The 26,853-nt window shown below is 41.9% G+C and overlaps 1 protein-coding gene across 7 annotated transcripts; it reads left to right on the top strand.

Moving 5' to 3' along the window:
* Positions 1-26,853, top strand: P4HA2 (prolyl 4-hydroxylase subunit alpha 2). Of its 7 annotated transcripts, XM_041397694.1 has the most exons (17): positions 3-95; positions 1,524-1,634; positions 7,046-7,138; positions 8,818-8,914; positions 10,118-10,269; positions 11,721-11,858; positions 12,699-12,938; positions 14,474-14,685; positions 15,439-15,615; positions 19,033-19,103; positions 19,336-19,435; positions 20,373-20,426; positions 22,766-22,825; positions 22,894-22,959; positions 25,065-25,133; positions 25,531-25,627; positions 26,364-26,853. In XM_041397694.1, the coding sequence occupies exons 3-17, from the start codon at positions 7,057-7,059 to the stop codon at positions 26,432-26,434; spliced, it is 1,686 nt and encodes a 561-aa protein (XP_041253628.1). In that variant the 5' UTR covers positions 3-95; positions 1,524-1,634; positions 7,046-7,056; the 3' UTR covers positions 26,435-26,853. The 7 variants fall into 7 exon arrangements, 4 of the variants coding, with proteins under 4 accessions (XP_041253628.1, XP_041253629.1, XP_041253630.1 ...); XM_041397695.1 differs by lacking the exon at positions 22,766-22,825; XM_041397696.1 differs by lacking the exon at positions 22,894-22,959.

Raw genomic sequence — 26,853 nt, 5'->3', positions numbered from 1 at the left:
CCGGGGCGCTTCTAGAACGGGCGGCGGGAGCGGCGGCTGCAGGGTGAGCGGGGCTGGGGGTACGGCCGGAACCCCTGCTGAGGGCGGGGGCACAGGTATCGATGGAGCCCGCGCTGAGGCGAGCAGAGCAGAGCAGGGCTGAGGGCACCGGTACGGCCGGAGCCCGCGCTGAGGGTGGGGGCACAAGTACAGCCGGAGCCCGCGCTGAGGGGAGCAGGGCTGAGGGCACGGGTACAGCCGGAGCCCGCGCTCAGGCGAGAGGGGCAGGGCTGAGGGCACCGGTACGGCCGGAGCCCGCGCTGAGGATGGGGGCACAAGTACAGCCGGAGCCCGCGCTGAGGCGAGCAGGGCTGAGGGCACGGGTACGGCCGGAGCCCGCGCTGAGGCGAGCGGGGCTGAGGGCACGGGTACGGCCGGAGCCCGCGCTGAGGCGAGCGGGGCTGAGGGCACGGGTACGGCCGGAGCCCGCGCTGAGGGGAGCAAAGCAGGGCAGGGCTGAGGGCACAGGTACGGCCGGAGCCCGCGCTGAGGTGAGCGGGGCAGGGCTGAGGGCACGGGTACGGCCGGAGCCCGCGCTGAGGGGAGCAGGGCAGGGCTGAGGCACAGGTACGGCCGGAGCCCGCAGCGCTCCGTGCCCGCCGCCGCAGCCCCCCGGGACTCGCGGGGGTCCCGCTGCCCGGAGCCCTGAGCGCTGCCCGGCGCGGTCCGAGCGCTTTGCAGGCGTTCAGTCCTGGCGCCCCGCGGTTGAATCCTCGTCCGCAATCCTCGCTCCGCTGCTGGGGTCGGCTGGTCCCCGCGGGCCGGGCTCTGGGCGATATCGCAAAACATCGTGCGTGTTAGAGGTGTCATCGCAAAAGCGGTGGGAGGGCTTGTTGCCCTTCTGCGCGCTGTTTGGGTTTGATAGGACTGGCATTCCCGGTTAAATGACTGCCAGCTGACTTTGCCAGCTGCATTAACTGGCTGTGCGTGTTCCCTGCCTGCCCCCGGCTCAGCGCAGAGCAAGCGATGGCTTAAGCTTCGGAGAGATGTTCAAACCCCACTTGTTCTGCTCGCGTCTCATTTTGTTTTATTCTGAGCTTTGTTTGCCAAAAAAAGAAAAAGCCTGTCCCTGCATAGTTGTGCAGCTGAGCTGGGGACAAGCCAGGAGAGCACAGGCAGCTGTGTGTGACCTGTGCGATGCAGCGACCGAATCCTCAGTGGAAAAGGCAGGGGAGAGCAGCTGGTGAAAACTGAAGGCACTGCCGAAGTGTTACCACAGCTCAGCTGGGTCACAGCAGCTTGGCTCGTCATACGATGGCAAAACATGCCTTTGACTAGACAGGAGTAATTTTTATTTCAGGAAGCAAAGAATGTCCTTGTAACCTGGAAGCAAGCAGGAGAGAGGATATGTAAATAAAAGCTATTTTTGGGACTGTCTGACTTTGTGATGTTTGGTGTTTCCAGCCAATAATCATCCCTCTTCTTCAGTAGTAAAGTAGTGTTCCCCAGAAGACATTTTTGTCAAAAAACCTCTTGCTCTTTAGTTTTATAGGTGCTCCGTGAGGGTGGAGTGGACCTGGAAGGCTGCTGTGGCCATCTTTACCAGGGTAATATTTCATTTTTCTGGCATTAAGGACTTGGAAATATTCCCACAGGTATGTTGTGAATATATATAGCAATCAATAACTGGCATTCACATTTCACAAGCAGAACATTATTCTGCATTGGTAACTTAGCACTGCTGTGACACTCACAGACAAGAATATGGCCTCTTGTTAGTGCCATAATTTCTTGGGATTCAATTTTTTAATGTGACTAATCATACTTTGGGAAGCAGTGCAGGAATTACACACTTCAAAGAGAGTAACAGCAGAGGGAGCAGGGTTTACCAGTTAGCATAAGAAATTTTTCACTAGAGGTTTAAGTCAGGAATCCAATCTGTTTATAATTTCCATGCTGTGTGCATTGGCCAACTTCCAAAGAAACAAGCTGTAAACATAGATATTTTTCCTATGACTAGTTCTGATTTTTGTGCATGGTTTTCTATATGTCAGAGATATGAGAACACAGAGTGTGGAAAGGGGCATGTTCTAGGGTGATGTTAGAATAGAATCAGCCTCTGAGATAATGCCTGATTTTAATTAAATTGAATTGAAAGAAGCAGTTCACTGACAGCAGACCTCTTAATATGAAAAGAACTCCTTTATTTCTGAACAGGAGGATGCTTTTAATGCTTTATATGAGCAATTGATAAGTTATTTCAAGTTATGTGAAGTATGATGATATACTGAAGTTGTGGCCTTTGCACAATAAAATGCAGTCTAGATATGCTAAAAAAATAAGCTGTAGTGGAAAAAGCCCAGAGTCTTTTTGTCTTCACCAACACTGTGGGATTTGACTCCAAGGCTGCTTTATAAAGGCAGAGCTTGCAGAGTAAGGCACAGCAAATCCACTTGAATCTTAGATTTGCATCAGTTTTGTTCTCTACTGGAGTGTGGAAGAAACGTTTTGCTATGGCTTAAAAAAATTACTGGGGTTATTATCCCAGATGATTATGGCTTCTAAGGTGGTTATAATTTATTTTATGTTAAAAGAAATGCCAGCAGTTTTGCATGATTGTGCTGTGACCTTGTTAATGCTTGCAAATAAACAGCTTTTCCTCATTTTCTTTTGGCTTGCCTTGAGAAGCACAAGGCAATCACGTTGCTGTTTTTGCTAGGTAATTACAATTAGTTTTAGATGCATATTAAAATGCTTTGTAAAGAAGGGCGGGGATGTTGGCATGAGCTGCTTTGAGCAATAAAACCAATGTGCTCTGAGGAAGGGGCTGGGTTGAGCACTGGTGCATCTGAGTTCATGTGGATAATGAATTTCAGCTCTGAATTATTTGTTTCAAAGTCTTCAGCCAATAGTGTAGGTTTTCTTTCCTTAGTATTTAATAACTTAAAATGTTTTATAGCTGCTATCATGTGCAGTGCAAATCTGCAAGACTTGAAATACTGTTAAGTGGATGGTTTTATGGCTGCCTTTCTTGGTTGATATTGAGAGAGGCTCCTCCTTGGCATCATCTTGAAAATCTGTTTATAATTAAGCCTGTATTTTGGCTCTTATTAAGTCAGCAGCCTTGGACGTTTTTTGTTTATATCATTTTCCACTTAGTTATCATTAACCTTATTTACAGCCATCAGTACTGATAGCAGCTTAATGCCTGCTTGTGAAGCTCCATTGTTTGTGGAGGGGAAAGGGATGAAGCCATCTGCAGCACCAGCTCAGTACTCCTTGGTGTGTCTGCAAGCAAGAGGATAGGCTGGAAAACAGAGGCATTTGGAGGAGCCCCAAACAGACCTGTCTCATTCAATAGTCTAGTCTCAAATTGCTGTTTGAGGATGGACCAAACTTCAGAGCCTCAACTTTGTGTGCACCAAGAGCTCATCAGTGGCCTGAGGTCATCTTGAATTAGGGATTTGCTTGTTGGATTTCACCATGATGCTTAAATGTAGATACATATGGAAGCAGCTGCTTTCAGAGTGATTTCCCAGGTGTCTTTAACAGCACAGACAAGCACAGAAGAGGAGGGAGGCTGTAACCTTTACTTGTGTCATCAGCTTGTATGTTGTATTCCTGTAGCTCACAAAAATGGTATTTAATACAGCGCTGACAGTATCTGATACTTTGATACTTTGTCTCACAAGCTTTCTTCCTCTGCAGCAAATTCTGGGTCTGTAAACTTGGAACTAAACCAAGAGGGCCTTAATGACTCTGCCTTAATGACTTAGAAGAAACCATTGCTGTGTGCTCTGAAAAAATTTTCCCCGCCTAGTCTTTGGAAAAAGAGGTGACTTTGCTTGTAGCAGTTTGGAGCAGTTAGATTGCACCCCAGTTCCCCCCCTTCCCTAAAGAAGCCCCACAGCAGAGGGAGTGCTGTCACCTTTAATTGAGGGGTGGAAGGACACTAGTTTGGTTTTTTTTTCTGGAGTTCATGTGATCAAAAAGTGTTCACATATAAGTACAAGTAACACTCTGGTCTAATTTACCACAATAAAGGTTATGACTTGTATTCTTTATGTTGTACAGACTGGTCTTATGTTGGTTCCACTTAATTTTCCTGCATGAGGAGTCAAGTCTGTGCAAATTTGGAGCTGGATGAAGGACTTGCTTTTTTTGTCGCTGTTTTTAGTTAGGCTGTCAGGCAAGTGGCGTTCTCTTCTACTGTGGTGAATAAAGGAGACCATAGCATATCAGTTTGATCAGAAGTTGAGTCCTAAAGGCACTGCATGTAATAGGTATTTGTTTCCTCTTCTGACCTGAAAAAAGTCCTCCCTTTTGACTAGGAGCTGGCCTATGTTCCCTGTGACTGGATATGAAATTCAGAGCAAATGAGAAACTGAGAACCATGGTAGATGTGCAAGCAACTTCTCTTTAATAGGTCAGGTTTCTATTTTTATATCTTCTTGATTATGAGGTTTTCAGAAAGCTTATTTAATAAAGAATTCAGTTTAACCTGTGGAGAAAAATTCCATCCTTGTGTATTTTGTCTAGAACTTTTTTCCTTGTGCCAGTGTTCTCTGAGCCTGACAGCACTCTTTCCACAGGAGTAATGATTCACTGAGGTCTTATACTGTAAAGAAATAAGAAAACCCACAAAACAAAAGCCAGAAATACAGGCAGTATTTGTTCTACAGAGGCTTGTTGTTTGGCATTTCTGTTTGAATAAACACACTGCTTTACAAACATTTGTCTTCATTATTGAGGCATGAGCTGCTTATGCCACTTCTGCCCCTCTTGCCCTCCTTTCAGCTGGAGTGGGGTGGGCACACGTACGTGTTGCTGTGCACACACACTCCTGCCAGCCAAGACTGTGGTTATTCAGCCTCCTGTAACTCATTATTTGTGCTGGTTTTCCCAGTAACAGCTGTGAAAAAAATGTACAAACAATCTGCCAACCCTGCAGCCAGGTGTCCTGCTTGTTTGAGCAAGAGCTGCTTTCTCTTTTTACTGAGGTCTCTGTTTATTGACTCAAGTAGAAGTGAGTAGGATGGTAAAGCTGTTGCAGATCTGCTGTAAAGACAAGCTGGTAGCTGTAGTACTTCTTGGCAGATTTCCTCAGCCATGAGAGAACATGGTGAGGAGGTGCAGGAGAGTGTAGAGTTGTTTTAACTGGAATATTCACTTGTAATTGTTCTCCCAGGCTTTATGTTGTGCATCCAAAAAAACTATTCCATTAAATGATGGCAGACTATTCAGCTGGACAGATGAGGCTTAATATAGCCAAATTAATGTACTTCCCAAGTGCACTTGACTTGCTGTGCTTTCTGCTACATCACTTATTGTGGCTTGTGATGTTGGCAGACCTCTGCATGGCACTATTCACTCAGCTTTATTCATTTCTCAGATTACCCGTGTACTAGTTCTTAACTAACTTAAACAAGCAGTTTGGGAATATGTGGTTTGCAGGAGGGTGAGAAACAGAAGAGGGAAAGGAGGAGACTTTTTATGATGCTGTGAGACATTTTCCTGCTTACTCATGCTTTCAGACTGTTGTGGTAAATTATTGTGATTCTCTATGTAGTCTTGTAAAGCAATCAAAAGAATATTTTAAAAATAATCATCTTGCCGTGTGATAACATACAACAGAGGACAGAGCTATTAGTAATATTTTTAGTGGTGGTGTCACTGAGGGTATATCTGGTCTTTGTTTCTGTGGCACTGGTGAGCCCAGCTGAGGGTGAGAGTTTTCAGCTGTGTTCTGGTCTTGAAAGAAAGAAATATCCATTTTTCATCTTTTGCCTTGTGGATATTTAGTCTTTGGGAGGCAGATGTGTGGAGCCCAAGGGAACAAGTTAGAGTTATCACAGGGTTATCTTTATTCCTTTCCTATTTGCTGCATTGCTTGAAATTTTAGGACACTCCATGTATTTTTCTTTCCTTTTTTCCTTCCTATCCCATTTCTCAGGTTGATTTTGCCCCCAATAGTTGCATTTTTACTGTATTTGAAGTTACTGGGTCGCACGTGGTAATTTTGAGCCACCAGTTTGCCCAGTTACATTAAGTAGGAAAAAGTAATAACTGCTTCCTGAGCGGAGGTGGAGCGTTGTCACCTCCCTTCTGACACTGCAAGGGTGTGCCAAGAGCTCCATGTTTGAGCAGCAGTGCTCCTGCATGAGGCTGGCACTGGTGGCTGTTGCTGCTTGGTGGGCAGGCAGCTCTGGAGTGAGCTGTGGACTGATCCCGGTGCAGTGCTCCTCACAAACCCCCTGGAGCAGCTGAGGAGGTGTTCTGCTCATCGGGTCTCCCAGGAGGCTCTTCTGTATGCCCCTTGCATCCCTTGCTTCACTTGAGCCCATCTGCTCAGACTGGCTTTCCTCCCATACCCCTCAGGCTGTGCTTTTGGAAGTGGAACAATCTGCTTTCAACATCCATCTCTGGGGCTGGGTTTCTAAACTGGCACAGCCTTTCAAATACAGAAGTTATAAGGGCTGTGCCCAGAGGCCAGTATGTAAGATAATGCATCTTGAATAAGCAGAGCTGGAAATTCCACTTCTAACTTTTCCAACCATTGCTGACACTTCTAAACTACAAAATGTTCTATTTCTCTATTTGGCTTTCTCATTATTTGTGTTTCTAGACAGCTTTAAATAACTGAATTTTATAGAATGCTATAAACCCATTTAGTTTAGACTTTTTTTATTATTATTGGAATATAATTTGTAGATCTCATATTTTCCAGCTCTAGTTATGTTTGACATGGAAGGTGCTGAACTGCTCTTGCAAAAGAGCTTATTCTCACTGTCTCAGTGGACAATATGTATGTATAGTTTCCCTTTTCTCATGTGGGCTTTCCAGTGTCTTCCATTTAAATCCCAAAGAGTATGCAAGATAGCTTTTGATACTGTTAAGTAACAGCTCCTCTAGTTGAACAAAAGTTTTTTCAAGCTTTACTAATTAAAATTCAGAGAATCTAAATTTTCATGAGGTTAAAATGACTGGAGATAAAGATTAATGCTTTGGGCTTGTTTCTCACAAATAATTATTTTTATTCCTCCTTTTTCCTTTTAATTTTTTACAGGTATCTGGAAGATGAAACCCTGGCTGCAGCTGATGTTCTTCCCATGTGTTTTCCTGATCTGGCACACAGAAGCAGAGTTCTTTACCTCCATAGGTGTGTAAAGAACCAGTGCATGATGTTGTGATGTGGTTATTGTGATTGCTAGCACTGTTTAAGTTATCATCTGAAGCATATGGTTTTCTTTGTGGGCCCTGGCCAACACTGTCTCTATTAGGAAAAGCTGCTCTTCTGCAGCATCAGTGCAGTTTGTTTGCAGTTGGTTGACTTGGAACACTGACCAACACGATTCAAATTTCTCTGGGGCCTCTGTCAGTTAAATAAGATGGGCTCTGTGTCCTAGTAGGATTTGTGCATCTGTTGTCATCTTGAACAGAGCACACCACCTTATGCTAGAAAGCTTAGTCCTGAATTTGACTTATGAAAATAGTTTAAGTGGTAAATATGTGAAGATTTTTTTTTCCTCAGCACTCAAAATCTCCTGTCTTATCAAAATGTTGAAGTTAGGTGTCAGAAGAAAAAATCAGTAACTCCCTTAAGTTGTGTGTCTTGCTAGGCCTGAGTAAATCCTGAGGAATTTGCATTGTAATAAATCTGTAAAATAATTAGATTTTTATGACAATTTAGTTCCTGTGTTCTAATAGGATCCAACTGTGTATGATTGTGGTAGAGCCTCAAATAAGCACAAACTGAGTTTTCTGCTGTTAATTGGTCTAACATTTTCCTGTCGAGCAGTTTGGGGACTTCCCCTCCATGAGGGCATTAGAGGCTGATTAACTGCCACTGGCTGTTCTCCAGAATGTCCTTTGAGTCAGTGGAGCTGTTTCTGAATGGCAAAGCCCAGAGCTCCTGGTGGGTTGTTCTGCACCACTGTGTGGAACTGCTCAGCCAGAGTCCTCCTGCCAAGCTCCTCACGTGCCCTGTGGCTGACTGAACAACATTTAAGTACATGTGTTTTATTTGCTTGTGATTTTCCTAAGTTAAGTAGCATTTTATACAAAGCTTCCACGAGGGATCACTTTCTCTTTACACTTACCTGTTTCTGAACCTTTGCTAACTGAAAATAGCACATCCTGCTGCCTTCTATCTGCTTAATCATGCCTCAATCATAATTACTTTGGAATGCTGGAGCTGTGGTTGCATTTATGAGTCTAATAATGTTCTTTCAGTTTGGGCTCTGAAAAGCCAAGTTTGTCATAGCAATTAGGACTAATATGTTAGCAATTTCCACTAATGCTAATCAGGAGTGTGTGTCTGTGAGTCTATGAACATTAGTCTGAAATTCCTCTCTGTGTAATGTTAGGCTGTTTCCATGGTTACCCATATTGTAAAGCTGTAACTTTAAATTATGTTGGTGATTACACTAGTAATTTGTTAGTGTGACCTAATCTGTGTCCATATGTAGAACAGATGCTTTGGCAACCATTTGGATCTTTTGATGCTCTGTCTCCATAGCTGTATGAGTGTCAAACCTTTCTTTTAATTGTCTTGCTTGCACTTGTAATACTGAAAGTAATTCAGAGGCAGAGGAAGGGTCAGAGCAAAGCTACCTGAACTGTTGAAACTGGGACTTTAAAAGCCCCTTGAAGCATTTGAATGCCAGACCTCTGTGTCTAATAGCTTTTGTGGTTTACAGGCATTGAAGTGCACACCCTGAATTTGTCTGTTGTTTGTGTTGGCTTTAATAGCTCTGGAGCATTTAAGATTTGTCTTCTGTGCACTTGGGAATTGTTGCTGTTTTAGTACTGATGAATATTTGCTCCTCCTCTTTTTAGGTCAAATGACAGACCTGATATATGCGGAGAAGGACTTGGTACAGTCTTTACAGGAATATATCCGAGCAGAAGAGAAAAAGCTCTCTCAGATTAAAAGGTAGGGGAGATTTGTGTAATGAAGGGTGACAAAATGGCTCATTTGTTCCATCACACTTTGTCACCGCTCTCTGATGCTAAATCTTGTTGGTATTTCTTCAGTAGATAGTCACAGGGACAGGATAGGTACTAACTTGGTTTAATTTATTCCCATTAACCTACAAGTGTCCCTTCTTCAGGTATCACTTAGGATTTGCTTCTTGAGAAATGGTGCTCAGGTGGGCTCTCCCTGCTTTTCCCTGTCCTTGTACCTCACAGGACTCCTGTAGAGAGGACACATCAGAGTCCTGTCAGGAGTCTTGTCATGAGGGCTGAATGCCTCTGTGTGCCAGTGTTCTGTGCTGCCTGTTGTGTCATGCCATCAGCCCTGCTTACAAGAGCCAAGTGTGCCAATGGCATTCACCAAATCTCTGGGTTCCTTTCTGTGTGGCTTTGCCCTCAGGGACAGTTCTCCTGCCCTGCTCTCTTCAGGTGCCAGCCTGGCTGCAGCACATCTCTGATGTTGTCCCGATTGCTTGGATCACTTGAAAGGCTCTTGCTGACAGCTGACCCTTTGTGTCACGTAGGAAGATTGTTAATTCTCCTCTGGCCAATAGCAATATATACTAGGATGTGGCTGGAGGATAGGCTGCATGAGGTCCAGGTTCAGAAGAGCCAAGTGCCTCTAGAAGGAGTTGTGCTTTCCAAAGGACTTCTGAGCTCAAGGCTGTGTGTGTCAGTCTGCCCTTCCTTTGGTAGTGTAGGATGAGAATAGAGCTATGGATTAGTGGAATGATAGGAATTCTGGTCACATATGCACAAAATGTTCTTTTCTTGAAAAGTTGCCCTTCGGAGGCAAAGCAATATCCTCTTCTAGTATTGGTTAAGAGAATATCTATTCAATCTGTGAATAAACGGGTGGTTTTCAGGCTCATTACAACTGAGATGCATGCCTGCTGAAGTTAGCTTTTAAATACTAAGCAGGGAAATATTTTCCCTTTGAAAGAGACTATTGTAATTTTAAAAACCCCACTTTATTCTTGTGAACTTGAAAGGTTGAAAGGCAGTTTTGACAGTAAAAGCAGCAATAATTTGATCTAGATGTGTAGTTCGAATCACACATCTTGATTTAGGAAGGAAGATGTGCATAATGTCATAAATGCCTGAGAACAATTTATGAATGCACATCTTCCTTCTTAAACCATGTGCACACTTCTCATTCCAGCTGGGCTGAAAAAATGGATATACTGACCAGCAAATCAGCCTCTGACCCAGAAGGGTATCTGGCACACCCTGTGAATGCATACAAGCTTGTGAAGCGTTTGAATACTGACTGGCTGGAATTGGAAAACCTGGTTCTTCAGGATACAACAAATGGTAAGGAGTTACAGGGGATTGCTGTCAGGAGGCAGCCTTGTGTTCCTGGAAAACCACAAGCTTGGCTGTGGTTTAAATATTATTGCCAAGTTTGTTTAAAAAGCAGCTAAGGACTTGACTTGTGTGTACTGATTACCCAAGTGAGTGAAACTTGCAACTGAAACATGTCTTAGTCAAGACTCAGAAACTGTTTTATTTGGGGGGGAAAGGGAGAATGGGACGTGCTTAAAGCTGTGCTGGTAACTGTTGAGTGTTATTGTTCTCTTGTATATGAACTGCTTCATTTGCTTTCCCAGTCTGTTGCTTCTCTTGATGATCACTGTTTTTTGACCATGTAGATTGAGAATAAGACTGAGAATCAAAATGAGTCCCATATTGAACTGGCGGGGATACGAGTATCAGCACTGGAGTTGGCAGATGCTGTAGTCTGTCAAACCAGGATAATATATGGTTGCTATCTCTAAACCTGGCCTTCTAAATCAAATGCTTCCAGTACTAATCCTTGGGTTTGCATCATTTTTTCAAGTGTCTGTCTGAATTTGCTTGCATACCTCTTTTAAGTGGAGGTTTATTTTTACTGGACTCTTGGAAAGTGAGGAAGAGGAGGTTGTGTTTTTCAGGCAGAACACCACATGGTTTCCCTTGCTACTCTGCATATTCTAAAGTTTAGGTACTTGACAGTTTTTTCCAGACAAGGCTTTTATTGCCTTTTGGAATAGTTACCCTAAATGGAAATAAAATACTTAAGTCTATAGAGTATGTCTGTCGCTAATTCTTTTTTTAAAGGCTTCTTTTTCCAATTTGGCTTGCTGTATGATTGGAAATGGTTGGGCTGTTTTCCTTCAGTTGATGGCTCCCTCTTCTGCCCAACCAACCTGCTGTGTAACCCTGATATGTTTACCTAGTGCATTTAATTTTATTTCGGAGTACCACCTGGTTTACTTGTCAGGTTTAATTCTCTCACTGAGTAAGGCCCTGTGCTGGTGAGGGGATCCTGGAGCAGGATCTCTGTCCCTGGAACTGAGACTTGAAAAGCTCTTGTGGCTTTAGAGGTTGGAATACCGACTTGGAGATCATTGACCAGTACTGCAACCTGAAATCAGTTGTCTCTGTGGGTATTGCAGGAGATTTGATGAAAACTGTTAAGTTTTTGTGTCAGAAAGAGACATTACCAATGAAGATCATTAGATGCACATTGTGCATCAGTAATTTTGTGGCACGAGAAAATTGAGTGTAGATATTTATTATTTATTTTTTGTTCATGAGCCATATTTCTTGAAAAGGGACAGAAAACAATGTGTTTATAACTTTTGAGCCTAATAAGAGGCTTTAAATCTGGGTTATTCAAAACTCAATTCTCAAGCTAGTGCAGATGTTTCCTCTTCGGTGTCAATCTTGTACTGGTATTTATTCAAGCTCTGGAAGTAACATCTTTCCCTTTCCCTGCAAAGGCTTTATTGCAAATCTCACAATCCAGCGTCAGTTTTTTCCAACTGAGGAGGATGAGACCGGAGCGGCGAAGGCTCTGATGCGCCTGCAGGACACCTATAAACTGGATCCTGAAACCCTCTCTCGAGGGAACTTGCCAGGTAAGTGCACCAAGGTCTCCTTGGCTTTAACAGGAAGAAAGTGGTAACATCCTCAAACTCTCTCCAAAAGTCCTTTCTAAAATGAGGATTAACTGGTTTTGCCACAGATGTTTCAGAAAATTTTGAAGATATTGAGTGTTTGATTATTAGCTGAGTCCTGATGAATGTTTGTTGCTACTGCTTATGAGACACCTACTGAAACAGGTTATCAGCTACCAGTGTGGTGTTCACAAACTGAAAAGGCTTTGTTGGTGTGTGGGTAAATGAACTGACAAAATGTTTTTAGTCAGAACTATTAATAGCCATTAATAATTAACTGAATTTTAAGTCTTACTTGTGCATCTTCTGAGCTGGAGCAATTGGAAGTCAGTGCAGTCACACTCAACTGGACACCCAGTTTGTTTAAATCAACATCAGCTTGCTCATGCACAAATACAGATTTACAGTGAAGACAAACAAGCTGGCTGTGCACGTTGTCAGCATGTAGTCAGGCTTCTCTGATCATCTAACAGTGCTAATCTGTAGGTTACGTGAAATCTGTTATGATGCTAGTCTGCTCTTCCTTTCTCTACAGCAGAAAACACAACAACTTACCACTGCAACTTCTGCTAACTTCTCTTTGTTTCCAGAGGAATGAATTAGAATAAAATTAAGGTAGTTTACTCTTTAATTGTGGTAGTGACCACTTTAGTACTGAATTTAAAATATTGTCAAAGCATTGTTTCTTAGAAATATTTTTGGATGATATAAGTGTGTATTTACAGATACTTCTCAATGTGTCCCGTGTATTTAAGGCAAAGGTGCTTGTGTGGATTGCTGAAAGCTGTCTTTTTGTTTTAGGAACAAAATACAGATCCTTCCTGACAGTTGGTGACTGCTTTGGCATGGGGAAGACAGCCTACAATGACGGGGACTATTACCACACTGTGCTCTGGATGGAGCAGGCCTTAAAACAGCACGATGAGGGGGAGGATACAACAGTCAGCAAAGTAGAGATCCTAGATTATCTCAGCTATGCTGTTTTCCAGTTTGGGGATTTGCACAGAGCCATGGAGCTCACCAGGCGGCTGATATCCCTCGGTAAGAGCAAAGACCATGTTACTTTAGCTGGGAAGTGCTGCCAGCAGCAGAGCTGAGAGCAGTTGTGGCCATCCACATTGGTGAGCTGACTGGAAAAGATATTCTGACAGATGACTTAAAATAAATGTGGGTCCTGGAAACAAGTCTGTTTATACATGAAGTATCTTTAAGAAGCTGTCTTATGGTCCATGCTGTTGTTACCCAAGGCCCCGGTGTGTCTGACTGCACTCACTGCCTGTGTGTTTTGCTGGAGTGCACTGAGATACTGTGTTTGGCAGTGGTTAAAGCCTTGCTTGTCTCAATTGGAGATCAAGGCTACCACAGACGTAGGCAGTGCTGGACCTTCTGTCAGGTCCTACTGACTCTACATATACCTCTTTGTTCCTCAGTGCAGGTACTCATAGATGCTGGAATACTTTGCTTGAGATGTTACAGTATTTATTTCTGAATATTCAGAACAAACTGAGTTTCTTAGAATCTCCTTTTATTTCTGAACTGTTTTTACTTTTCCCTTGTTTAGATATTAGCAGCATCCTGAGAGTGGGTGAAACCTTCCTATTGAAAAATATTTATTAATCTAATTTCCGCAGAACTAGAATTCTGAAATTAAAATTTACAAGATTATGAATATGCATTGAATCTAGCTCTAGGGGTTTAGCACTGATAGCAGAATGTAAATCCTTATCAGCAGCAAACAGTGGAACACAGTTGGCAGTCCCTTCTGAAAGCAGCAGCTTCCTCTGCTCTGGGCTCAACTTCCCTATCTGGCCACTATTACCCTGTGCTCTAATGAGTGGTGACTGGAGTGAGCTTTTGGGCTGGTTCCATGAGATAAACACAGTAAAGCTGGGAAGGCCAGAAGGGAAAGAAACTGTTGTAGGTAGTTGCATCCAGAAACATAGATGTACAAGGAATTGTTAGTTATCTGGGGTGAGGTTAGTCTATTGATGATGATTGTTGATTCTTACCATCATCATTAATAAATCACTAGTATGTCCAAAGATGCTAGTGATCCACGCTCCCTCCCATATAACTCTGTTAGAGCTACAGATGGATGCTGTAGGTGGGCTCAGAGCTTCCCAACCTGAGAGGAGTCTTGGGACTGAAGACTGTGGCTGGACTCCACCACAGTGCTTGGTTAAAGTGTGCTTGTGCAGTGTGGGTGGGGAGCATGGTGACAGGAGTGGTACGGCAAGTGGGCTACCTTCATCTCTGGTGATCTGCTCATCTTGGGTAGAACTGGTCAGAAAAGAGAAAAGGAGGAATGTGAAGAACAAAAACTTGTATTCTTTTTTTTTTGGAATACAAGTTTTATAATGGGTTTTTCCAGAAAGGATTCTTTTGTATCCTTAGTGCAGCTCTTGTTTGCAAAGACAGAAGCTTCCCAGTGTGGATTTTCGGTGCAGACTGAAGCCAGTGCTTTTGTTCACCTGATAATGCTTTAGGAAAGGAAGAATTGGTGCTGTCTTCATACATGGACTTGTTTGTACAAGCAGTTCCTGAGTTTGCAAAAATCTGTTTTTCTGCCAATGTAGATAGCACTCATGAGAGAGCAGGCAGTAATCTGCGATACTTTGAGAAGCTGCTGGAGAAGGAAAGAGAGGAGAAGGAAAAAGAAAATTCAGTAAACAAGACTGTGACAACCACAGAAGCTGTGGTGCAAAGTGGAGCCTATGAGAGGCCTCTTGACTACCTGCCAGAGCGTGATATCTATGAGGCCCTTTGCCGAGGTGAAGGGGTGAAAATGGTAAGAGACAAGAATTTCCTGACTATGCTGCCTTTGCATAAGGATGGTCAAGTTTGGTGGGACATGTTGTTTTTCCTTCAGTGAAGCTCTTTTTTAAAGAAAAATTTAAGTTTGGTTCTGTCCAGGCTTGTATCTTATATCTTGGGTTCTCAATCTTTAGCTGTTACACACAAACAACTCTTAGCTGTACCTCTTAAGGGTTGTTGAAAATTGATTCTCCTCAGTTTTTTCAAAGTCTGCTGTACAGATACAAAAGGAGGCTTTTCCCCCTGAGAGCTCATTATGCTTTACCACACTCAAGGAATCGCGTTTTTCCTTCCCTTTTGCATCTTAGACGTGTTCTTCTGGAGTGACTATTTTGACCAAGTGATTTCCAGTACCTCTCACCAAACATGGCTTCAATTCTTAGTCCAGGGAAAAGAACCAATTTATTTCATCTGTATAGTCTTAATTATGAAAACCAGACTTTTTTTTTACAGCTCACTGCTTGTGTAGTTATTAATCTGTAACCTATTATGTTTTAATTCCCTTAAAGGTTAGTGTTTCAGATGCTGCTCAGTGGTATTTGGAGTGGGATACCTTGTTTTTAATTGCAGTGAATTGGAGAATCACTCTTGTTTACCTCTTGTGTCTTCTGGTCACCTGACAGCTTTTACAATCTGTGTGGAATGAAGCTCATCTTCTTGTCTTACCTGTTTGAAGTTCAAGAAAAGTGTTTGAGCAAACAATGCTTTGTTTGGCATTTTGTTTCAGACACCTCGAAGACAAAAAAGGCTGTTTTGTAGGTACCATGATGGAAACAGAAACCCTCATCTGCTCATAGCTCCCTTTAAAGAAGAAGATGAATGGGACAGTCCTCATATTGTGAGATACTATGATGTCATGTCTGATGAAGAAATTGAGAAAATTAAACAACTGGCTAAGCCAAGGGTAAGTTTTCCTTTTTACCATCTCACTAGTGACTGCTAATTCCATGCCTCAGTCTCTGTTAGCAAGGACTAAGCAAAGGATTTGAAAGACTGGTTTCATACTACAGATGATACACTGCAGCTGTGAGCCTAAATGGAATGATTTTGAAACTGCCTGGTGATGTAGGACCATAAAGCCCAGGCTCCCAAAGGTATTTATGCATTGTTGCACTTAATTATGCAAACTTCTCAGTAAATGGCTTAGAAAGCTTTAAGAAATTAGAGACTAGACTTGAAAAGATAAATGGCTGAATTAAAATGATAGGAGTAGGTGTGCAATGTCTTGAGTCTGCCTTTTGAACTGGAGCCAAACTTAAATGAAATTTAAAAACCCCAAATCTCAAGAGAATGTAAGTTGTGTTAGAATAATACCTAGAGATTTGGGTTTGTTTTGGTTTTGATTTTTTTTTTGTTTGTTTGTGTATCCTTGAATCCACTGCTTCTGTTCTAAACCATAGATGTTTCTTGTTACTCAAGATGAGTTCTGGTGACTGCACACAATAAAAAAAGCAGCTACCTCATGCAAAGCTAGTAATTTGTTTTTTCTGGAGGTGGAATTTTCTGCCTGTCACCTTTCTGGCAAAAAATAGTATGACACTGTGATAGTAGTATACACCCCCTTAGTTTTTCTGTCAGGTCTGAGCAGAATGTAAAACTGAACAAATCTTTGCTTATGGAGGAGTGGTTCATTTCAGCACTCTTCAGGCTACCACTATGAAATATGGTACTAAAATTCAAGTGAAGACTTACCCTTCTATAAGTATTTCTAAATGTAAACCTAAATAGTCAAAAACAGATTGAGAAACTGATGTTTCCCAAGATCATTAATAATTTGGGATGTTTGTGAAGCTGGTCTTCTATGACTACCAGCCAGCTAGGGAAGTGTTGGCTGAACACTCCTGTCTCAGTGAGGAATCTCACCTCCTTAAATGGAGAATTTTTCCTATTACATCATAGTAGAAAACTTCAAGAGCTTCAGATAAAATGGAAGTATTCACATAGAGCATATCACTTAATCTATTTTATCAAATAAAGCACTGTCTAAAGACAGCTTTTTTAAAAATCTTTTTTATTCAAAGTTTTATGGAAAGTCTTAATGCTTGGTCTCTGAATTTTGCATATATTACTAATGTTAGAGGAATTTTTCATGTAATCTGTGTAGTGTAGAACTGCAGTCAGTCCCTAGAAGAGTAGGTAAATATTAAAGCCTTAAGATTCAGATGAAAATGGTCAATTTTAAAAAAGCAACCATTTTCTTATGAGTTGTCTTTTCTAAACCTATGTATAGCTCAGCTGCAGGAATAACTTTAAATTCTGCAGTATTACTGAAAAACTAGAAAATGCAAGTCCTGTGGTGAGATGGTCTTTAATAAATACAGCTTAATTTTAGCCTGGAAATTTTATTAGGAATCATGGAAGCTTTCAGACAGAACTGTGAAGTGTTATTTTATTTTAGGCTCAGAAAGGTGACCACTTTGTTTATTCTAAAATGCATTTGCAAGAAAATTTTACTTTTGAGTCCAAGTACTTAAATATTATCTGCAGTTTACACTTGCCAATACTTTCTGTGGAGAAAGAACATCTGTATGTGATTGGGAGTAGCTGCACTTGAGTTGCTTTTTATGCTTGTTTTGCAAAATGCAATCACTATTATTCCACTTGCAAAAAGTAGATCGAGCTTTCAGGCAATTCATCAGAACGGGCTGGGGAGGGTCAAGAAAGTTCTTAGTTTTGTTGGTGTGGATGGCATTGAGGCAGGTTCTGTCATCATAGTCTGGGAAACATATTCCCAGAATTCTTAATGTTACCTGCAAGCCAGGAATGTCTGAACAGGCAAGACTATGACATGAAGTGGGGAGGTATGAATATCTGAGCTCATGCAACAGGGTTTCAGCTGTGCAGAATTTCAGAAGGAAATAACAATGGAGAGCTTGCTAAACTACACAGACTCTGAAACAGTCAGTGAAGCTTCTGACCAATGAAGGGTGTTAGGGTTTTTGAAAGCAAATGCCTCTTACAAGGCTGATTTCTCCACCCTGAGAGAGGAAGCTTCACATTTATCAGTTGCTTATATCAACTGAGATGTAGATTGTGTGTCTTAAATGAAGAAACCTGCCTATCAGAGCAGATGGGAAATAATATCAAAGCAGTCAGGCTTATTTGAGTTCTGATTTATTTAGATGATATGCTAGGTGTAGAAATCAAGCAAGCATATACAAGCTTGAAAATGGCAGCAGAATGAAAAGGCTGGAAAGCAAAATATATATCCCCAAAGCTATGCTTCACTGTACCAGTGAAGAACAACATTCAGTCAGCCTGGCTCTTCTGTTATAATTTATACAGGCGAAATCTGGAACAAAATAACAGTGAGTCAGAATTACAGCAACAGCTGTGCCAAGAACTCTTGTATAGGGACAAGACAGCTGACATGGAGTGTAAAACTGGCTGGAGACTTACTGGAGGAAAAATGAAGGAAATAATGACTGCATTCTCTGAAGAAGATGCAAATAAAAAGGCCTTCTATGACCTATAATTAAGTGAAAGAAAAGAGGTATGATTTAGAGTGTGTGTGGTTGGCAGGAGTTAAATTTAAATGTGGTCTGAGTTTACAGTCAAAGAAAAGAGTGTCCCAGTTCTTGTTCTCAGCTGCAAGAATGAAACCAACGTGAGCTGGTGTATTGTTAGCAGTCATCTGTCACTCTGACACTGCAGCAAACTATCAGTTTTGCCAAGTTCCATTTTTTTTCCCTACAGATCTGGTCATATGGCCTAAATGTGATGATACTCAATGTTTAAAATGTCTAGGTGTGCTGTGTTTTTGCAGAGTTGCCTTCATCAAAACTAGATGTTCCAGGCATCTTTCAGCTGGAAAACTTGAGCATGGAAATGTTGAGAGTTGTCTTTGGGAGTTTTCTGCAGCTGGGGATTTTCTTGTCCCATAGTTTCTAACTTGTTCTGTAAAAGTTTTTACTTGTTACTTTACATCTGAGAATGAGGTTGGGTTTTCAGTCCACATCCAATGATTTTCTCTTTGCCAGGAACTTGAACTTCATATGTTGTTAACTTTTGTTGTTATTCCCTCTTGCTAATATTGACTCCAGCTGTTCGAAAAAAGCAAGCAACTAATAGATTTAATCAATATCATGGCTTGTGCAGTCCATCAGAATCTTTTTCCAGGATCAAATGCAGGTGATGGATTGTACTTGTGTTTCTGCATGTGTGGTTTTAGCATGAAATCAGATCATATTCTAGGTTGCAGCTCTTTCATTCAGTGGGTTGCTGAAGTTGGACAAATCAGGTGTTGCTTTTGTAAGATGTGAGAAATTTTCTATCCTGTAGCTGATGTGTTTCTTCCCCCTTGGGATTTTTTTTGGCACAGCTGGCACGAGCCACAGTACGTGATCCCAAAACCGGTGTCCTTACAGTGGCTAGCTACAGAGTATCCAAGAGGTAAGCAGAGGGAAGGGCTGAGCTTAAAGGTTTTTGTGTTTAACAGCTGCTGTTTGCTACCTGCTATGTCCAAAAACCTGAACTGCTTTGCATGTAACCAAAGCTTTCCCAACAAATGCATGGGAAATGGCTCTTCTAGCCATTTGACAAAGGGCAGAAGAATCCTTCTGACATGGGAAGTGTGATGTGGTGATTGGCATTGTAAAATAATGCATTGCTGTCCTTCCCTTAGCTCGTGGTTGGAGGAAGATGATGATCCTGTTGTGGCTAAGGTGAATCAGCGAATGCAGCACATCACAGGGTTAACAGTGAAAACAGCTGAGCTCTTGCAGGTTGGTGCACTGGCTTCATCCTGGTGGAATTAGCTGCTGGTTAGGTGCAGACAGATATTTTCCCTGTGTATGCCAGGCAGAGAAGGGTGGAGATACCAAAGCAGGATAAGATAAATTCATGCAGGAATCTGATATTTTCCAGTTTGTTCTGAGGGAAATGCCTGCTGCTTATTTTTCAAGTCTGCAAAAGCTTATTCTCTGTCCTAGTTCAATGTTTCTAAGACCCAAGTATTTTTTGCTATAGTCTCATATGAATTCTTATCTTTGGATGGCTGTTGGGAAGAAGATTGCCAGTAGTACAACACTGCCAGAATAGCTGTATGTTAGTCTGTTCACTGTTTCTCTTCTTCCCTGCTCCTTGAATTCGTGTTTCAGAGTTTGATAGAAATACTCTTGATTACAGGCTATCCATAGAAACCAGGTAATTGTGTAGTGATCTGGGAGGCACATTAAGTACAGCCTCAGAGTAACTAAAGTATGTTATGTGACTGTAAAGTAAGTGAAGAGGTACTTTTAAGTTAATTTTCTGTGAAACTGAAGAGGCATTAGTGTGTAGCAGATCATACATGAGTGGCCCATAGTCCAGTTCTGTCCCCTAGGCTGAACTCACAGGGAGTTGCACACTTTAATCTGCCTTTCCTTCAGAGGAAGGAAGCAAGAATGTGGTGAAACTATTGCTGCTGAATGTTAAGCAGGCTGTTGTAGTGATAAGTACAAATCCTCAAACTACAAAAGGGAAAAAGCACTCAAGTTGTTTCTCATCTGTGTACCTCAGTTCCGGCAATCTAAAAATAAATCAAGTGTACTGTAGATAATCATCTTGCCACAAAGTGCTGTTTCTCAGAGCATGCTTTGGGTTTCTGAGAGCAAGTGCTATTCTGCAGCAGTCACTTGCAGTTCAATACATATTTATGTGCTTCCTTCTTCCATGCTGTAGGTTGCCAACTATGGAATGGGAGGGCAGTACGAGCCACACTTTGATTTTTCTAGGGTAAGATCACACTTGCAATTATTTCTTAGTGGGGTGGGGAGGAGGGAACAGTTTGGTCTGAGAGAACTTTCGAAGGTGTTTTCTGTTAGAGCATTTAATATGTAGCTCTGTTGCATGGATGGATTATGAACTCTGAAAAGCCTTTGCACTGCCTTCTCTGATGCTGAAAGTTCAAGAGGATTATGAACAAATCTCCCTGCTTGGGACCTTGATTCCTTACACAGTACAGAGACACTAAGAGTCATGCAGCACTTGAATGTGCTCTTTGCATTGTTTTATTTGTAAACTGAGGTCTGCAAGCCCTGGGTTATGAGTCTGCCTTGTTCCATTAGGCTTCTGAGTTCAGCGATGTTGCCCAAACCCTGCTTTGCTGGGTGCTTTAAAGCATTTTGCAGGAGCTGACTGCAGCGGTCTCCTTCCACCTTCCTCCTGAAAAGTAAACATTATGGGAATCCTCGTGGGTTGTACAGCCCTTCTGGCAGACCCCTGAGAGTGGCTGCAGCACTGGGGTCTGAAAAGAGCTCCCTGGCTTGGTTTTGAGGCCAGTGCTCCAGCACAGGTTGCATGTACAGGTGATAGTGCTGGGTCTTCATGAGGCACTAGAGGGCTCTGCCTGGCAAAGAACAGCTCTGGTTTGCTGTGGGAGAAAAGAAGAGCAGATTCTTAATAATGATCCTCAGCAAGTTCATGGATGTGCTAAGCATAATGAAGAGCTGTGGTGACTGGTAACTTCAAATATAAAATCCATTTGATGCCTTGGTTTCTGTGGTATTTCAGTGGGATCTGGCATAATTCAGATTGTCCCAGTGGTTTTACCTGGTAGGAGGGATTGCCGCAGCCAGAGTATACAACCCAATAATTGAGAGCAGAATTGAAGCCTCCCAACTTAGCACTGTCTAAAAAATAAAAAAAATCTGAGTTTTAACACTATGGAAGCTTGTATTCATTAGCTTTGGCCCATTCTGAGAATTTTCCTCTTAACTTCAAGTCTGCTTAGTTTCCTGAGTTGGGCAAGTGTTCTTAAATTCTCTTCAAAGCCTTTGAACTCAAGGACCTCAGGCATCAAATTGGCCGCTCTGGACTTTACTTTTGGATTAGGAGCTGGAGTAGAGCTCTGCTTGGAACATAACCTTGGCTGCATTTGTCAGCTGAGGCAAGGCACTTGCAGAGGTTGCCACAGTTCCAGTCTGGTCCTGCAGGCTCTCTGTGGATCACAGACTTTGTGTTAAAATGAAGGTGCTGCTATGTCTCTGCAGCTTCTGATCAGCCTTGAAGCTTTTTATTCCCTTGCAGTTCTCAAACAGAGTTGCACATTATTGGAGATTTTATTGGTTGTTCAAGTTAGATTTTTGCAGTTGAAGTTCAGAAATTTGTGGTTAGATTTGGGTTTCACAGCAGTGGCAGTAACCAGGGAATTCTCTGTATCTCAGTGTTCTTATGTTGGCTTTTTTGGATTGGATTTACATATGCAAGTCTTGGGGTTTTTTATGAACACATTTCAGGAAAGACCACTTGTTTATTAAAATATGCTTCAAGCAGATTGAACTACAGCATCTTAGACACGGTCACTGTGGATTTCCCTGCTGTTTGTCTTTTTCAATACTGATTTACTGTTTTCTTTAAATGTTGAACATTACTGCTTTTGTGTGTAAAAATGTGGCTTGATGTCTCCTGGCTGGAATGACTTCCTGACTATTACCAATGTAAATAAATTTCTAATTTCATTTTTTTCAAGGAAAGACACTGGTATTCTGTATTTTCTTTCTGCTTCTACACTGGCACCAGTGTGATCTCAACTTCAACAAATGAAACTCAGTGTTTTTTACACACTAAAGACAATTTGATCTTTTTGATGTGGTCTTTAGTCCTAGACAGGCAACCACCTGAAACTACTCTACAGTTTTGTCTGCTGTCAAAACATGCATTTGCTCTTCTCATTGCAGTATTTGAGTTGTTACATTTACAAGACTGTTATCTAAAGCCTACTCAAGATTAATTTTTTGTATTCATGTCAGTTGTTGACTTTGGATCAGTGCCCAGAACAATAATGGCCTGTTGTTGACCTTACTTGGATAACATCTGTGCCACAGGCCCTGAAAGCATTGCTTCTATTCTCCCTCCAGAATTGTTCAGTGCAACTTCTCGACGCATCCGAGTGCCCTGTGCATGCAGCTGTTCACCCTGGCTGCAACTTGTGATGGCTTTAACACTGCCCTGTATCACTTGTCCCCTTTCTATTCCAACTCTAAATTGGGCTTGAGGATCTCTGCAGAGCTGCACGTAGGTAGCTCTGGTGAGAGCCTGTTTGGAACCCGGGTTAAAGTTGTTGTCTGTTGCAGCGACCCTTTGACAGCACACTCAAATCGGAAGGAAATAGGCTAGCGACGTTTCTTAACTATGTAAGTACCTCTGTCTGTCTGCTGTCTGGGAGCTCGAAATGTGCAGTTACTCTCATTTAATTTTATAGAAAGATGAGCCAGATGCTTTCAAGCGGTTAGGGACTGGAAATCGTGTGGCCACTTTTTTAAACTATGTAAGTATGATGATCCTTTATGCATTGGGTGTAACTTTAGCAGCATCTTTTTACAGCTTGTGCAGTTGGTTATTTGTAGAGATTTCCTGGCATCTGGCAGTAGGGATTTCATTATTCCTGCAAGCATCAGGTGCTGTCCCATCTGAATTGATAGAATTTTGGTGGTATTTAACGTTAGAGCAGAAAATTTTTAATATAGGAGCCCTCTTCTCCTTTCGGTCACTCTGCTGTGGAATCTTTTACTTAAGTGGATTCCGTGGGGGAAAGGAGACTTTGGCTAATTTCTCAGAGGGAGATACGTGGGGTACTCATGTGGTATGCTTTTGGAGAACTTGACTAGCAGCCACTTAATGTGAGACAGTCATATTTTTCCACCACTGCTTGACAGCACGTGATGTTGTGGTCTGTGATCCTGTTCCTCAGCAAAGCCAGAGTTGCTCAGTTGCTCAGCACAGCTGCCACTTCAACAAAGGCAGGCAGAGCTGATAAACTTGGTGCAGCTAGGTTACAAGTGCAGATTTGAAAGATTCATTAGCTGCATGCATTGCACAGCCCACAGACCATGTACACTGGAATCCTAAACAGCTGCCACTGGGAATAATGGCTTTGTTTTCACAGTAGTCTTCTGACACTATTTTGTCTATCAGCCTGTACCTTTAGGATCATCTCATCTTCTGTAATTAAGATTTTAGTGATACAGTTTAAATATCACAGAAATTTAAAATTGTTTGCTGACATCACATTTTGAGAGTGAAATGCAGCTCAAAACAAAACCAGAAACACTTTCAAGTTGATATGGCAGAGAGGGATATAATCTTCAAAACAAGAATTGGAATAAGATGGGTAGCTGTGAAATATTCTGCTGCAAAGATATTTTAGTTCTAAATTGAGCCAACCTTCATTTTGTTTGCTTCTCAGAATTATGGATGAGCTTTGATTTAGAAGGAACAATACACATCTCTGCCAGTTGTACATGGTCAAAGGCACTTTGCCCTTGTTTGTCTAATGTAGAACTCATAACACATCATTCATGTACCACCAGCCTTACTAAAAAGAGTAGTTGTGTGGCTAAGACATGTGTATTAACTTGCAAGGCTGCATGCACACGCTTTCTAGTTGGAAGGGGCAAAAACCTGTGCACCTGTGGTATCTGATGCCCTTTTACTGTACCAAGCAGGAGGACACCAGAGTGGTAATAACATCTGCTTTAAACAGAAATTCAAGTTACAAGGGATTGTGGGGACTTGGGGAGTGTGTTAATAGTAGTTACTAAATTTGGTGGGAGTTGGATCTGACTAATTTGTTTCTTTTAATTAGAATCTGAGCCAGAGCTTACTGAATTGTTCTATTTTTAATGGGAGCATTTCTAGAAACTTTGGGGTTTGAGTCAAGTCTAGAATTTACAATAAATCCATTGTTACTGATGAATACAATAGGGTTAAATTTATTCCATTGTAGAGGGCAAAGCATAAAGATACATGGTTTTGTTTAGTCACATAGCTGTAGCTGTTGGAGCTTGAGCTGCCTAAAGCACTTGAAATTGCTTAAGATGTGCTGTTTCTGTGCTGTTGGTGAACAGCACAGAAACAGCTAAGAGAAAGAAGAAAAGAGAAGCTTTCTAATAGTTTGTGTAGTTTTTGAAGTGGTTGACCAAGATGCATAAACTAAGTTATGAAAATGAGTTCCAAAGGCATGGTTTCAATTTACAAGGAAATACGTGGTTTAACAGACACTTGTTTTCCTAATTGGATCATAAAGTAGAATGAAATTCTTGAACCCAGCTTACTCTGAAGTCCTCTTCTCTTGTTCTAGAGTATTAGCTTATTAACATTGCAGGTACACAACCTCTATTTGAAACAGAGGGTACATAATCTAGGAAATACATATCTAGATATACATAATATGGACAAAAGCCTTCAGCTGAAATAAAATGTTTCAACAGCAGGTACTGCTTCCTCTGCAGTTTGTGCTGGTTGAAATGTACCCTCCTCATCAGTGCTGCTGGTAGAGGTGCAAGTGGAAATATCAGGCCTTGGGATATATTAGTTTGTGGGATTGTATAAAAAACCTTGTAAATGTACAGTTTGTGGACTTTGTTTTCTCAGATGAGTGATGTAGAAGCTGGAGGAGCTACAGTTTTCCCAGATTTTGGGGCAGCAATATGGCCCAAGAAGGTAAAGTCTGTTTATGTGTTTGGGTTTATTCCTTCTCTCTCCACTTGCTGTCTGTCCCTCAGCACAGTCCATGTCAGTCAGCTGATGTGACAAGTGCAGTTCATTGCAGCTGTAGTGATCTGCAGACCAAAGGGCATCTCCCTTTGTTGCTAATGTGTGAAGTGAACAGTTTCTCTGTACAGCTGTTCTTAACAAAGCAGACTTGTGTTCAGTAGAGTTCCTCTGTACTTTGAACATGGCTGTACAGGACTAAGAGCTTTTCATGTGCCATTGATGGTGACCTGTTGAAGTGCTTCCAGCTGCCTGCAGCTGAATCCATGGGCATCCTCCTCCCCTTACTTTAACCTGGTTATGTTGACTAGGTTCTGACTAATCCAGATCTGGTCTCACTTTTCAGGGAACAGCAGTGTTTTGGTACAATCTTTTCAGAAGTGGTGAGGGGGATTACAGAACAAGACATGCAGCTTGTCCAGTACTAGTAGGATGTAAATGGGGTAAGTAATACTTCTTTGGAAATAAATCTTGAAGGAAGGGTCATCAATGTAAAGCTGGGGATACACTGACCTCTTACAAAAGCCTTTAATAACCTGGATACCCCTTCAATTACTGGGGTTATTTGGCCATAATGAAACTTTCTGCCATTGATCTCAAGAAGTATTAAGCAGCTGCATTGTACAGCTATAGTTTTTCTGGTGAGTTTTTGTGTCAATGGCAGCACCAAGTGCAAGACTGTCACTGGGTTTGTGTAATTTATCAGCATCAGAATGACAGGAATTGTCACTTGGCTGGAATCAGGTCTATTCCTACAAAGATCTGCCCATAGTTTGAGCTGCAATGGATGACAGCTTCCTTTAAGGTAAATGGGAGTGTCTGGACATTAGAAATTTCTGCTTCCTGCTGAAAGCTTATCAAGCTTCCTATCATCTATTCCCATAGCTATATCCCCTAGCCTCCAAGGTATGCCCCTGGAGTGCCAGAGCATGCTGACTGTCAGTGATACAAGCCCCAGATACACTGCTCTGTTAGTGCTGGCTCCAGAATTGTGCATTGGGGAAGATCCTTTCTTCCCCAGCCTTCTGCATCTTTCAATGTGTTTCCCCTTGGGTGAGAAGAGAAGTAGAAGCATGGATCCCCACACTGAAAGATTTTACCTAAAGTATCCATCTAGGTTGTGATGATACCCATGCTGGGTACATGGTGATAACTAATTCCAGTTCCCTGTTTCCACAGTTTCAAACAAATGGTTTCATGAAAGAGGAAATGAATTCTTAAGACCTTGTGGGAGAACAGAGGTTGACTGAACTCCAGCCTGCTGCAGATCTTTGTTTCTGTCTCCTTTTCTACTGTTGTTTGTTCCAGTTCATTTCTAAGAAATGATCCATCTTTTTCTCCAAGAGTCCTGGCACTTTACTACAATAGAACAATAAAATATGTAACACCTGTGAAAGAAAGTAAATGGCATTGTACACATTCATGTGTTTGGTTGCAGTTATTTCCACATTTTCCCTGCCTTCCTCCCCACAGTCTTCCTCTGTAGTAGTGGTGCAAACAGTGCTGTGAGCAATTCTGTTTGTTTGGGTGCTTGGTCTTGTGCCTTTTGTACCTCAGATTTTGATGTTAAATATTTCTTTGAACCAAAGTTTTTTTTAAAAAAAAAGTTGTGTACATGTTGATTTTGTTGTATTTCTATGGATCACAAGTTTTAAAGCAAAAATAAATG

Source organism: Onychostruthus taczanowskii, unplaced genomic scaffold (assembly GCF_017590055.1).
Source record: "Onychostruthus taczanowskii isolate IOZ18803 unplaced genomic scaffold, ASM1759005v1 scaffold14, whole genome shotgun sequence".
NCBI lineage: Eukaryota > Metazoa > Chordata > Aves > Passeriformes > Passeridae > Onychostruthus > Onychostruthus taczanowskii.
This window is presented reverse-complemented; position numbering and strand designations above follow the sequence as displayed.

Excerpts from the sequence above, each read along its gene's own strand:
- P4HA2 (XM_041397694.1), top strand. The coding sequence starts at position 7,057 with ATGAAACCCTGGCTGCAGCTGATGTTCTTCCCATGTGTTTTCCTGATC. Across the intron at positions 8,915-10,117 it reads AAGCTCTCTCAGATTAAAAG|CTGGGCTGAAAAAATGGATA; the intron begins GTAGGGGAGATT and ends TTCTCATTCCAG. Across the intron at positions 15,616-19,032 it reads AACAACTGGCTAAGCCAAGG|CTGGCACGAGCCACAGTACG; the intron begins GTAAGTTTTCCT and ends TTTTTGGCACAG.